At 49.0% G+C, this 13,482-nt stretch overlaps 1 protein-coding gene across 5 annotated transcripts in view; it reads left to right on the forward strand.

Moving 5' to 3' along the window:
* Window positions 1–13,482, forward strand: part of SLC6A9 (solute carrier family 6 member 9) — a 198,284-nt gene that overhangs the window by 147,349 nt on the left and 37,453 nt on the right. For all 5 annotated transcript variants that reach the window (XM_077450764.1, XM_077450765.1, XM_077450766.1 and 2 more), the window contains 3 exons: window positions 8,315–8,471; window positions 8,594–8,725; window positions 10,894–11,155. In XM_077450764.1, coding sequence (XP_077306890.1) covers window positions 8,315–8,471; window positions 8,594–8,725; window positions 10,894–11,155 — 551 coding nt within the window. The remainder of the gene's footprint in view (window positions 1–8,314; window positions 8,472–8,593; window positions 8,726–10,893; window positions 11,156–13,482) is intronic.

The raw sequence follows: 13,482 nt of genomic DNA on the forward strand, positions 1-13,482 counted from the left end.
ACACGTGAACACCGTTAAAGTCTATGGGACATGAACGTGAAAAATCAAAAGTGCAGATTTTAAAGGCTAATATGCAAGTTACTGTCATAAAAAGTGTTTGGGGACCCGGGGGAGAGTTTGGGGCCCGGGTCCTGCCCCAGGGGACATGGATCAATGCAAAGATAAAGTTTTAAAAACGGACGTTTTTCGGGAGCAGTGATTTTAATAATGATTAAAGTGAAACAATAAAAGTGTAATGTTCCTTTAAATTTCATACCTGGGGGGTGTCTGTAGTATGCCTATAAAGGGGCGCATGTTTCCCGTGTTTAGAACTGTCCCTGCACAAAATGAAATTTCTAAAGGAAAAAATGTCATTTAAAATCACTCGCGGCTATAATGAATTGTCGGTCCCGACAACACAGATAAAAGTCACTGAAAAAAACAGCATGGGGGTTCCCCCAAAAATCCATACCAAGCCCTTTGAGTCTGGTATGAATATTAAAGGGGACCCTGAACCAAAATGTAAAAAAATAAATTGTGTGGAGTTCCCCCCAAATTCAATACCAGGCCCTTCAGGTCCCTACACCAATTAAAATAAAAAAAAAAAAAAAATGGCGTAGGGGTCCCCCTCAAAATCCATACCAGACCTGAAGGGGAAGCAAAATAAAAAAAATGGTGTGGGGTCCTCCCAAAAATCCATACCAGACCCTTATCCGAGCACGCAACCTGTCAGGCCGCAGGAAAAGAGGGAGGGACAAGACAGTGGGCATGCTGGGACTTGTAGTTGTACAGACAGTAGGGTCACAGACAGTAGGGACCCCAGTGGGCAGGCTGGGACTTGTAGTTGTACAGACAGTAGGGACCCCAGTGGGCAGGCTGGGACTTGTAGTTATACAGACAGTAGGGACACCAGTGGGCATGCTGGAACTTGTAGTTGTACAGACAGTAGGGACCCCAGTGGGCAGGCTGGGACTTGTAGTTATACAGACAGTAGGGACACCAGTGGGCATGCTGGAACTTGTAGTTGTACAGACAGTAGGGACCCCAGTGGGCAGGCTGGGACTTGTAGTTATACAGACAGTAGGGACCCCAGTGGGCAGGCTGGGACTTGTAGTTGTACAGACAGTAGGGACACCAGTGGGCATGCTGGGACTTGTAGTTGTACAGACAGTAGGGACACCAGTGAGCATGCTGGAACTTTTAGTTGTACAGACAGTAGGGACACCAGTGGGCATGCTGGGACTTGTAGTTATACAGACAGTAGGGATACCAGTGGGCATGCTGGAACTTTTAGTTGTACAGACAGTAGGGATACCAGTAGGCAGGCTGGGACTTGTAGTTGTACAGACAGTAGGGACACCAGTGGGCAGGCTGGGACTTGTAGTTGTACAGACAGTAGGGACACCAGTGGGCAGGCTGGGACTTGTAGCTGTACAGACAGTAGGGACACCAGTGGGCAGGCTGGGACTTGTAGTTATACAGACAGTAGGGATACCAGTGGGCAGGCTGGGACTTGTAGTTATACAGACAGTAGGGACCCCAGTGGGCATGCTGGAACTTGTAGTTGTACAGACAGTAGGGACACCAGTGAGCATGCTGGAACTTTTAGTTGTACAGACAGTAGGGACACCAGTGGGCATGCTGGGACTTGTAGTTATACAGACAGTAGGGATACCAGTGGGCATGCTGGAACTTTTAGTTGTACAGACAGTAGGGATACCAGTAGGCAGGCTGGGACTTGTAGTTGTACAGACAGTAGGGACACCAGTGGGCAGGCTGGGACTTGTAGTTGTACAGACAGTAGGGACACCAGTGGGCAGGCTGGGACTTGTAGCTGTACAGACAGTAGGGACACCAGTGGGCAGGCTGGGACTTGTAGTTATACAGACAGTAGGGATACCAGTGGGCAGGCTGGGACTTGTAGTTGTACAGACAGTAGGGACACCAGTGGGCAGGCTGGGACTTGTAGTTGTACAGACAGTAGGGACACCAGTGGGCAGGCTGGGACTTGTAGTTGTACAGACAGTAGGGACACCAGTGGGCAGGCTGGGACTTGTAGTTGTACAGACAGTAGGGACACCAGTGGGCAGGCTGGGACTTGTAGTTATACAGACAGTAGGGACACCAGTGGGCAGGCTGGGACTTGTAGTTGTACAGACAGTAGGGACACCAGTGGGCAGGCTGGGACTTGTAGTTATACAGACAGTAGGGACACCAGTGGGCAGGCTGGGACTTGTAGTTATACAGACAGTAGGGACACCAGTGGGCAGGCTGGGACTTGTAGTTGTACAGACAGTAGGGACCCCAGTGGGCAGGCTGGGACTTGTAGTTATACAGACAGTAGGGACAGCAGTGGGCAGGCTGGGACTTGTAGTTATACAGACAGTAGGGACAGCAGTGGGCAGGCTGGGACTTGTAGTTGTACAGACAGTAGGGACCCCAGTGGGCAGGCTGGGACTTGTAGTTATACAGACAGTAGGGACAGCAGTGGGCAGGCTGGGACTTGTAGTTATACAGACAGTAGGGACAGCAGTGGGCAGGCTGGGACTTGTAGTTATACAGACAGTAGGGACAGAGGGAATCTTGTTTTCCGGTGGATGTGGACGGTCATATGAGGTTCCTGCACCGAGGATTTGGCATCATGCGGGTCGCTGGCACTCCACTCGGGCTCATTAGAATTTCTGACCATTCCCTTTATGACCTGATTTTAACTTCAGCCCCCCCAACAAATCCTTCCCTCCGATCTCGCCATCGCCCCCCGGCAGCCAGGAGAGTGCGCTCAGAGTATCCTGACCAGGCGGGGGAGGGGTGATTGGACTCTGCGCCCAGATCTTACCACTGACACCCCAATATAAGAGGCCCTCCCCCACACCACTGGCATATATATGGATGTATATACTGTGTGGCACCTAAATCTCACCTCCAGGCAGATATATTATTGCAGGTTCAATTCATTCCTACCTGAATGTGACCTGGTATTTCAGCCTCCTACAGTCCCTGTACAGCAGAGCTCAGACTGGGAGAAGGAGAAGCAGCACAAGGTGCCATAGGGAGGAGAGGTCATAGTGACAGAGAGATGAGCTCATCGTGTCTGCAGCTGCTCCTTTCACTGTCCAATCACAGGCTGGGGGAGGGACAAGACCTGTAAGTGTTACTGAACTGCAGCAGAGGAAAAAAAAAAAATCAGATCTCCTGCCCTACAGGAGAGGGCTGTGCTGTGTGAATCTCAGGACTGGATGGACAAAAATACAAATCCCTTTGTCTATAGAAAAAAAAAGTTGCTGTATACAGCATATAGAAATATATGTATTGAGTGTATACAGCCTTAAATCTCAGGCGCACACAAGGATCGGTCAGAGACGGGTTATCTGTGTGTGGGGGAGGGGTAGAGCTATGATCTTATAGAAAAACTGTCTCCTAAAATCCGTCACGGCTTCTGTGTGTCCTACATTCATAAATCCCCCCCCCCCCCCGAGGGGACACACAACCCCCGAGTGCCCCCCCCCCGTGTGTGCTTCAGCCCCAGGACCCCAGAGCGCTGACCGCCAGAACTGTGATATTCTATATACTACAGCTGTGTGAAAAAGTATTTGCCCCCTTCTGATAATTGTCCAAACCTGCCTGGCTTTATGTGAAAAAGTAATTGCCCCCCTAAACCTAATAACTGGTGCGACTGCAGCCAAGCGTTTGTGATAACCGGCAATGAGTCTTCACATCGCCCTGGAGGGATTTTGGCGCACTCTTCTATGTAGAATTGTTTTCATTCCGCCACATTGGAGGGTTTTCCAGCATGAACGGCCCGTGTAAGGTCATGTCACAGCATCTCGATGGGATTCAAGTCCGAGCTTTGAGCAGGCTGCTCCAAAACCTAAGTTTTGCTTTGAACCATTTGGAGGTGGACCGGTGGCCGGATATTCCCCTTTAGGATTTTCTGGTAGAACTCAGAATTCATGGTTCCATCAATTATGGTAAGTCGCCCAGGTCCTGAAGCTGCAAAGCCCAGACCATCCCCCTACCACCACTACCAAGATGTGTGACTGTTGGTAGGATGTTCTTGTTATGAACTGCTGTATTCGTGAATTGCGAACACTGACCTTACCTGAGGTAGGTGAGGTCTGTTCTTTTATGACCTCCTGGAGGAGACCTCGTTGTGCTCTTGGAGTCATTTTTGGTTGGCCGGACACTCCTGGGAAGGGTCACCGCTGTTCCTCGTTATCTCCATGTGTGGATAACGGCTCTCCGCCGCGCTTCACTGGAGATCCAAAGCCTTAGAAATCCTTCCTAGACCGATACATGGACATTACTTTGTTCCTAATCTGTTTTTTTTTTTTTTTTTTTTTAAAGATGGTGGCATGATGTGTGTGGCTCTTTGTGCTTCACTTTGTCAGACAGCTTCTATTTATGTGATTTCTTGATTTAACAGGTCTGGTAGTAATCAGGCCTGGGTGTGGCAAGTAAAATTTTATCTCGGCTTTCCAAAAAATTGTGGTTAATCCCAGTTCATTCATGATTCAGCATGGGAGGGGGCAATTACTTTTTCACATAGGGCCAGGCAGGTTTGAACCGCTTTTTTCCCCTTCATAAATAAAATTAATAATTTAAAAACTGCATCTTGGATTTACTTGGGTTCTCTTTGTGTAATATTAAAATGTGTTTGATGATCTGAATCATTTAAGTGCAAGAAATATGAAAAATGAATCAGGAAGGGGCAAATACCTTTTCACAGCACTGTATATACTGTGTGATATTATATACTGTATACTATATACTGTGTTATGTTGTATACACTCCCCAGACACTTTATTAGGTTGTGGATTGGACCCCCTTTATTAGGTCCCCCTTGCTAGTAGCGGGTTGGACCCCCTTTATTAGGTCCCCCTTGCTAGTAGCGGGTTGGACCCCCTTTATTAGGCCCCCCTTGCTAGTAGCGGGTTGGACCCCCTTTATTAGGCCCCCCTTGCTAGTAGTGGGTTGGACCCCCTTTATTAGCTCCGCCTTGCTAGTAGCAGGTTGGACCCCCTTTATTAGGTCCCCCTTGCTAGTAGCAGGTTGGACCCCCTTTATTAGGTCCACCTTGCTGGTAGTGGGTTGGACCCCCTTTATTAGATCCCCCTTGCTAGTAGCGGGTTGGACCCCCCTTATTAGGTCTCCGTTGCTAGTAGAGGGTTGGACTTCCTTTATTAGGTCCCCCTTGCTGGTAGTGGGTTGGACCCCCTTTATTAGGCCCCCCTTGCTAGTAGCGGGTTGGACCCCCTTTATTAGGTCCGCCTTGCTAGTAGCCAGTTGAACCCCCTTTATTAGGTCCCCCTTGCTAGTAGCGGGTGGACCCCCTTTATTAGCTCCGCCTTGCTAGTAGCGGGTTGGACCCCCTTGCTGGTAGTGGGTTGGACCCCCTTTATTAGGTCCCCCTTGCTAGTAGCGGGTTGGACCCCCTTTATTAGGTCCCCCTTGCTAGTAGCGGGTTGGACCCCCCTTATTAGGTCTCCGTTGCTAGTAGGGGGTTGGACTTCCTTTATTGGGTCCCCCTTGCTAGTAGTGGGTTGGACCCCCTTTATTAGGCCCCCCTTGCTAGTAGCGGGTTGGACCCCCTTTATTAGGCCCCCCTTGCTAGTAGTGGGTTGGACCCCCTTTATTAGGTCCGCCTTGCTAGTAGCCAGTTGAACCCCCTTTATTAGGCCCCCCTTGCTAGTAGCGGGTGGACCCCCTTTATTAGCTCCGCCTTGCTAGTAGCAGGTTGGACCCCCTTTATTAGGTCCCCCTTGCTAGTAGCAGGTTGGACCCCCTTTATTAGGTCCCCCTTGCTGGTAGTGGGTTGGACCCCCTTTATTAGATCCCCCTTGCTAGTAGCGGGTTGGACCCCCCTTATTAGGTCTCCGTTGCTAGTAGAGGGTTGGACTTCCTTTATTAGGTCCCCCTTGCTGGTAGTGGGTTGGACCCCCTTTATTAGGCCCCCCTTGCTAGTAGCGGGTTGGACCCCCTTTATTAGGTCCGCCTTGCTAGTAGCCAGTTGAACCCCCTTTATTAGGTCCCCCTTGCTAGTAGCGGGTGGACCCCCTTTATTAGCTCCGCCTTGCTAGTAGCGGGTTGGACCCCCTTGCTGGTAGTGGGTTGGACCCCCTTTATTAGGTCCCCCTTGCTAGTAGCGGGTTGGACCCCCTTTATTAGGTCCCCCTTGCTAGTAGCGGGTTGGACCCCCCTTATTAGGTCTCCGTTGCTAGTAGGGGGTTGGACTTCCTTTATTGGGTCCCCCTTGCTAGTAGTGGGTTGGACCCCCTTTATTAGGCCCCCCTTGCTAGTAGCGGGTTGGACCCCCTTTATTAGGCCCCCCTTGCTAGTAGTGGGTTGGACCCCCTTTATTAGGTCCGCCTTGCTAGTAGCCAGTTGAACCCCCTTTATTAGGCCCCCCTTGCTAGTAGCGGGTGGACCCCCTTTATTAGCTCCGCCTTGCTAGTAGCAGGTTGGACCCCCTTTATTAGGTCCCCCTTGCTAGTAGCAGGTTGGACCCCCTTTATTAGGTCCCCCTTGCTAGTAGCAGGTTGGACCCCCTTTATTAGGTCCCCCTTGCTGGTAGTGGGTTGGACCCCCTTTATTAGATCCCCCTTGCTAGTAGTGGGTTGGACCCCCCCTTATTAGGTCCCCCTTGCTAGTAGTGGGTTGGATCCCCTTTATTAGGTCCCCCTTTCTAGTAGCGGGTTGGACCCCCTTTATTAGTTCCCCCTTGCTAGTAGTGGGAAACAAATCTGAAACAAATTATTCAAATTTGAAAATGAATTTGATTTGGAAATGGAAACATTGTGTAATAAAATACAGTAAGCTATAAAAGTGAAATAAGATGATGATTCACATGTAGGCTGCTCTGTAGAATAGAATGAAACTGAACAGACTAGAATATTAAAGAATAGAATAAAACAGAAAAGACTAGAACAGAAAATGAATGAATAGAATACAACAGAGTAAAATATGGAAACATAGATTAGAATAGAATGTAAAAGAATAGAATAGAAAATAAAATAATAGAATATAAAAAATAGTATAGAACAGAAAAGAATGGCATAAAAGAGAATAGAATATAAAATAATAGAATAAAACAGAATATAATTGAAACTAAAGGAATATAATATATTAAAAAAATTAAATAGAAAATATTAACTTAAAAAATAAAAGAATAGAATGAGAATTTTAACAGAATAGAAAAAAAAGAAAGGAATCTAATAAAATAAAACAGAATAGAAAATTACTATAGGAAAAAAAGAATAGAATAAAACAGAAAAGAATAGAAAATAAAAGAATTGAATATAATAAAATAGTGAATAGATTAGAATACAATAGAATGAATATAGCTGTCTTCTGAAAATCTAATTTTGAATCGACTTGAAAATAACAAATATAGGAAACAATTCTGAATTTGCAAAATGAATTCTAAAAACAAAATGATTAACATAACGAATGAATCCGAAATTACATTTTTTTTCCGTAGTTTGGCTTTCAATGTCTTTATTGCTGTTAGTTGCCGGGGGCGATGTGAGCTGCAGCCAATGGCGGTCCACCATTCCAGCAGTAAATGTAAGAAGTACCCCTTGTCAGGTCACCTAGAGCCCAGGTGACAGATGCACACCGTAGGGATCAGGAGTGCACCGCAAGGTTGTGGACCCTACGGCTGACTGCTTCAGATGGGGGACAGATCCCACTGGGGTTAGAGCGTAAGATTCCCTGGGGCGCGGAGTCTAAGAGCCAGCTGGTGTTCATCAGCGCCTCTGGTGGTGAGGATGGACTTGGCTGCAACTGGCTCCAGGTCGCGACCCCCAGGGTCCCCCAGCTCACACCCACAGTAGGCAACAGGAGGATATGGATGGTGAGGGACAAAGCCAAGGTCGGGGCCACAAGCAGAACAGAATAGTCGGGTACACGCCAAAATGTCAGGGTCACAGGCAAGCAGGGATGGTCAGAACACGCCAAAGTCGGTAACGGAAATCAGTAGCAGAGCACACGACAGGAAACAGGAAGCTAATACACAATGGCTACACAATGGTTGATCAGCACTGAGCCCTGCAGTGCACAGGTTAATATAGGGCTCCCTGATAGGGCCTGGGGTGGAGCCATGCTTAGAGGAGAGGTTATAAAAACCACCAGGTGGAAGTGGCTGGCTTCTTAGTCTGAAGACATGAGGGAAGGTAAGCAAACACAGGAAGATCACTGCATAACCATGACACCCCTAGAGCCAGGAAATGTGTTCGGCCCCCGATGAAGGAGCAGCTGACCATTGAAACGCGTTGGTCATGCTCCAGCTGCTGTATAATACAGAATGATGCTGACACTCCATGTCTTCTCTCCCCAGAATGGCGCTGTGCCCGGAGAAGTCACAAAGAGAGACGAGAATCTGAAGAGAGGAAATTGGGGAAACCAGATAGAGTTTGTCCTGACCAGTGTGGGGTACGCCGTCGGTTTGGGGAACGTCTGGAGATTCCCGTATCTCTGCTATAGAAATGGAGGCGGTAAGTCACATGACAGCACCGTGTTTATGGAATGAAGTCCACCCCCTGCAATCATTCTATTACTGCTCTCACTGGAGAGAATCCCTCCGGCTGCCTTTTGTAATGACTTTCTCTCTCCTCAGGAGCCTTCATGTTCCCGTACTTCATCATGCTGATCTTCTGTGGCATCCCGCTCTTCTTCATGGAGCTCTCATTCGGACAATTTGCCAGTCAGGGGTGCCTCGGGGTGTGGAGGATCAGCCCCATGTTTAAAGGTAAGAGGAGCTGTCACTGCACACAGGAGAAAAGAACCTGAGCCACGTCCAGTCCTGAGCCACGTCCAATCCTGAGCCACGTCCAATCCTGAGCCACGTTCAATCCTGAGCCACCTCCAATCCTGAGCCACCTCCAATCCTGAGCCACGTTCAATCCTGAGCCACCTCCAATCCTGAGCCACGTCCAATCCTGAGCCACGTTCAATCCTGAGCCACCTCCAATCCTGAGCCACGTCCAATCCTGAGCCACGTTCAATCCTGAGCCACATCCAGTCCTGAGCCACGTCCAATCCTGAGCCACGTCCAGTCCTGAGCCACATCCAATCATGAGCCACCTCCAATCCTGAGCCACGTCCAGTCCTGAGCCACATCCAATCATGAGCCACCTCCAATCCTGAGCCACGTCCAATCCTGAGCCACATCCAATCATGAGCCAGGTCCAATCCTGAGCCACGTCCAATCCTGAGCCACGTCCAGTCCTGAGCCACGTCCAATCCTGAGCCACATCCAATCATGAGCCAGGTCCAATCCTGAGCCACGTCCAGTCCTGAGCCACGTCCAATCCTGAGCCACATCCATATTCTGTATTAGTTCCCCTCCCATATAGTACAGTCCTATATAGTACAGCCCTGTATGGTACAGTCTTATATAGTTCAGTCCTGTATAGTTCAGTCCCGTATAGTACAGTCCTGTATAGTTCAGTCCCATATAGTTCAGTCCCGTATAGTTCAGTCCCGTATAGTTCAGTCCCGTATAGTACAGTCCTGTATAGTTCAGTCCCATATAGTACAGTCCTGTATAGTACAGTCCTGTATAGTTCAGTCCCATATAGTACAGTCCCATATAGTACAGTCCTATATAGTTCAGTCCCATATAGTACAGTCCTGTATAGTACAGTCCTGTATAGTTCAGTCCCATATAGTACAGTCCCATATAGTACAGTCCTATATAGTTCAGTCCCATATAGTACAGTCCTGTATAGTACAGTCCTATATAGTACAGTCCCGTATAGTACAGTCCCGTATAGTTCAGTCCCGTATAGTACAGTCCTGTATAGTTCAGTCCCATATAGTACAGTCCCATATAGTACAGTCCCGTATAGTACAGTCCTGTATAGTACAGTCCCTGTGATACTTATGTACATGGGAGGAGCCTGTGATACTTATGTACATGGGAGGAGCCTGTGATACTTATGTACAGGGGAGGAGCCAGTGATACTTATGTACATGGGAGGAGCCTGTGATACTTATGTACAGGGGAGGAGCCAGTGATACTTATGTACAGGGGAGGAGCCTGTGATACTTATGTACAGGGGAGGAGCCAGTGATACTTATGTACAGGGGAGGAGCCTGTGATACTTATGTACAGGGGAGGAGCCTGTGATACTTATGTACAGGGGAGGAGCCAGTGATACTTATGTACAGGGGAGGAGCCTGTGATACTTATGTACAGGGGAGGAGCCTGTGATACTTATGTACAGGGGAGGAGCCAGTGATACTTATGTACAGGGGAGGAGCCTGTGATACATGGGATTTCAAACAATCTTCTCTCACGTTGTCATTATGGGGGATGTTTGTAGAATTTTGAGGAAAATAATGAATTGAGTCCATCTTGGGATAAGGCTGTTACATAACAAAATGTGGAAAAAGTGAAGCGCTGTGAATACTTTCTGGATGCTCTGTACGCTTTTTGAGAAGAAGTCCACTACTTCCTTGGGGTTCATTTACTTTGTCACATTCCTGTATCTTTTTAGAATCAGATAATATAGGATGATGGGACTCATTTTGGCCATACATCCCTCGAATTTAGAGCCATGGGAGGCCCCGCCCACACCAGAGCCATGGGGGGCCCCGCCCACACCAGAGCCATGGGGGGCCCCGCCCACACCAGAGCCATGGGGGCCCCGCCCACACCAGAGCCATGGGGGCCCCGCCCACACCACCACCCCAGAGCCATGGGGGGCTCCGCCTACACCAGAGCCATGGGGGGCCCCGCCCACACCAAAGCCATGGGGGGCCCCGCCCACACCACCACTCCAGAGCCATGGGGGGCTCCGCCTACACCACGCAGCTCCACAAACTTCGATGAATTCCTCTGTAATCATGTTTATAATCCCTGCGGAGTGTCCGGTTGCGCCAATCGATCATTAACCCTTGGTTTCCCCCCAGGTGTCGGGTACGGAATGATGGTCGTCTCCACCTATATCGGTATTTATTACAACGTGGTCATCTGCATCGCATTTTACTACTTTTTCATGTCCATGAACCGGATCCTGCCGTGGACGTACTGCAATAATAAATGGAACACCGCGAACTGCGTCGGGGTGCTGGACCCCTCCACCAATTCCTCCAACTTCACCTCCCACCAAGACCTGTCCTCCATCCTCAACCAGACCATCAAGAGGACCAGTCCCAGCGAGGAGTACTGGAAGTGGGTGATGGCAGGGCGGGACAAGGGGTGGGCTGGGGGGGGGGGCAACTGCCCTGGGCACTGTAGTATCATGTGAGGTGGGGGGCATCACAAGGACATTGGGGGGTGGGGATGGGGTAGAGGATTTTTGCTAGCAATGATGATTTGGGGGGGATTCGTGTTGGGAGGGGGGAGGGGGTAGAGAGGATTTGTTCTCGGAGGGGGGATTAGTGTTGGGAGTGGGTGGGGTCGAGGATTTGTCAGGAGGGGGATTTGGGGGGGAATCGTGTTGGGAGGGGGGGTGGGGTAGAGGATTTGTGCTAGGAGGGGGGATTTGGGGGGATTAGTGTTGGGAGGGGGTGGGGTAGAGGATTTGTGCTAGGAGGGGGGAATTGGGGGGATTCGTGTTGGGAGGGGGGAGGGGGGTAGAGAGGATTTGTGCTGGAAGGGGGGGTTTTGGAAGTTTAAAAAAAGTTTAGAAGTGGTGATATAGTAAAGGGGGAGAGAATTTGTTCTAGGAGGGGATTTTTTTTGGGGGGGGGGGGGTGTTACTAGGGGCAATTGGGGGTATTTGTGATAGAAAGATAAATTTGAGGGGGAGGATTTGTGCTGAGGGGGGGATATGAAGGGTAAAAGGATCTGTGCTGAGAGTCAGGACAAGAGGTGGGCAGGCGGGGAAGCTGCCATGGGCACTGCTAGGAGGGGTGATTTTTTTTTGGGGGGGGGAGATAAAGAATCTGTGCTTGGAGGGGGATGGGGGGGCAAAGATTTGTGCTGGGGGGTTTCAGCAGGGGGCAGATTTGTACTGGGAGGAGGGGGAATTTAGATTAGTGCTCAATTGGTATGTTTGGTATGTTTGGGCTTTAGATGACCTTGTACCAGTCCTGGTTGATGGGACCGTCTCTAATATGCGGTCCTTCTTCTAGATCAGAACCTCTTACTGGTATATGGAAGGGATTCCAGTCTCCCCTCCCCCGGCGATCAGACTGTACATTGTAACTTTGTAGGAGGAGGAGGAGTCATTTCCTCAGTCTCCCCTCCCCCATTGATCAGACTGTACATTGTAACTTTGTAGAAGGAGGAGGAGTCATTTCCTCAGTCTCCCCTCCCCCAGTGATCAGACTGTAAATTGTAACTTTGTAGAAGGGGGAGGAGTCATTTCCTCAGTCTCCCCTCCCCCAGTGATCAGACTGTAAATTGTAACTTTGTAGAAGGGGGAGGAGTCATTTCCTCAGTCTCCCCTCCCCGGTGATCAGACTGTACATTGTAACTTTGTAGAAGGGGGAGGAGTCATTTCCTCAGTCTCCCCTCCCCGGTGATCAGACTGTACATTGTAACTTTGTAGAAGGGGGAGGAGTCATTTCCTCAGTCTCCCCTCCCCGGTGATCAGACTGTACATTGTAACTTTGTAGAAGGGGGAGGAGTCATTTCCTCAGTCTCCCCTCCCCGGTGATCAGACTGTACATTGTAACTTTGTAGAAGGAGGAGGAGTCATTTCCTCAGTCTCCTCCCCCGGTGATCAGACTGTACATTGTAACTTTGTAGAAGGAGGAGGAGTCATTTCCTCAGTCTCCTCCCCCGGTGATCAGACTGTACATTGTAACTTTGTAGAAGGAGGAGGAGTCATTTCCTCAGTCTCCCCTCCCCCAGTGATCAGACTGTACATTGTAACTTTGTAGAAGGAGGAGGAGCCATTTCCTCAGTCTCCCCTCCCCCATTGATAGGACTGTACATTGTAACTTTGTAGAAGGAGGAGGAGTCATTTCCTCAGTCTCCCCTCCCCCCAGTGATCAGAATGCAACATAACATAACTCTCAGAGTCTGCAGCAGGGGTCTGATCTGTGTCAAACATTTGTGAACACAGCCAAGAACTGTTCAAGCTCCAGGATTTACATGAGGGTGTCCAGGATGTAGATGGTGACCTGGGATGATTCCTGAACAAAGATGGTGCTGTTCTTCTTGAGAGGAAAGGAGATGAAGGCACTGAGAATGCTGTGATCTCTAAAATGAACCCGATGTGCCGAACACAATATTGTACTAAAAATGATCCCGGAGAGTCTCCAGAGCTGAAAACTGAATGACATTGTCCGGTGCTGCAGAGAGGAGTTTCTGGGGGCCCATCAATAGTTTGCAATGGGATCTCATGATTGGTAGGGAAGCCTCTGGGCCAGATAGTATATACACCGCATGTAGATGGTATACGGCCATCCTATATATATATATGTGTAGAGCCTGGAAAAAGTATTCATACCCCTTGAAATCCCATTTCCCACATTTTGTTACAACCAAAACCACAAATGTATTTTATTGGGATTTTATGTAATAGACCAACACAAAGTGTCACATAA

This window comes from Lithobates pipiens, unplaced genomic scaffold (assembly GCF_037356315.1).
Source record: "Lithobates pipiens isolate NorthernLeopardFrog02 unplaced genomic scaffold, aLitPip1_a1.2 Scaffold_23, whole genome shotgun sequence".
NCBI classification, from domain to species: Eukaryota; Metazoa; Chordata; class Amphibia; order Anura; family Ranidae; genus Lithobates; species Lithobates pipiens.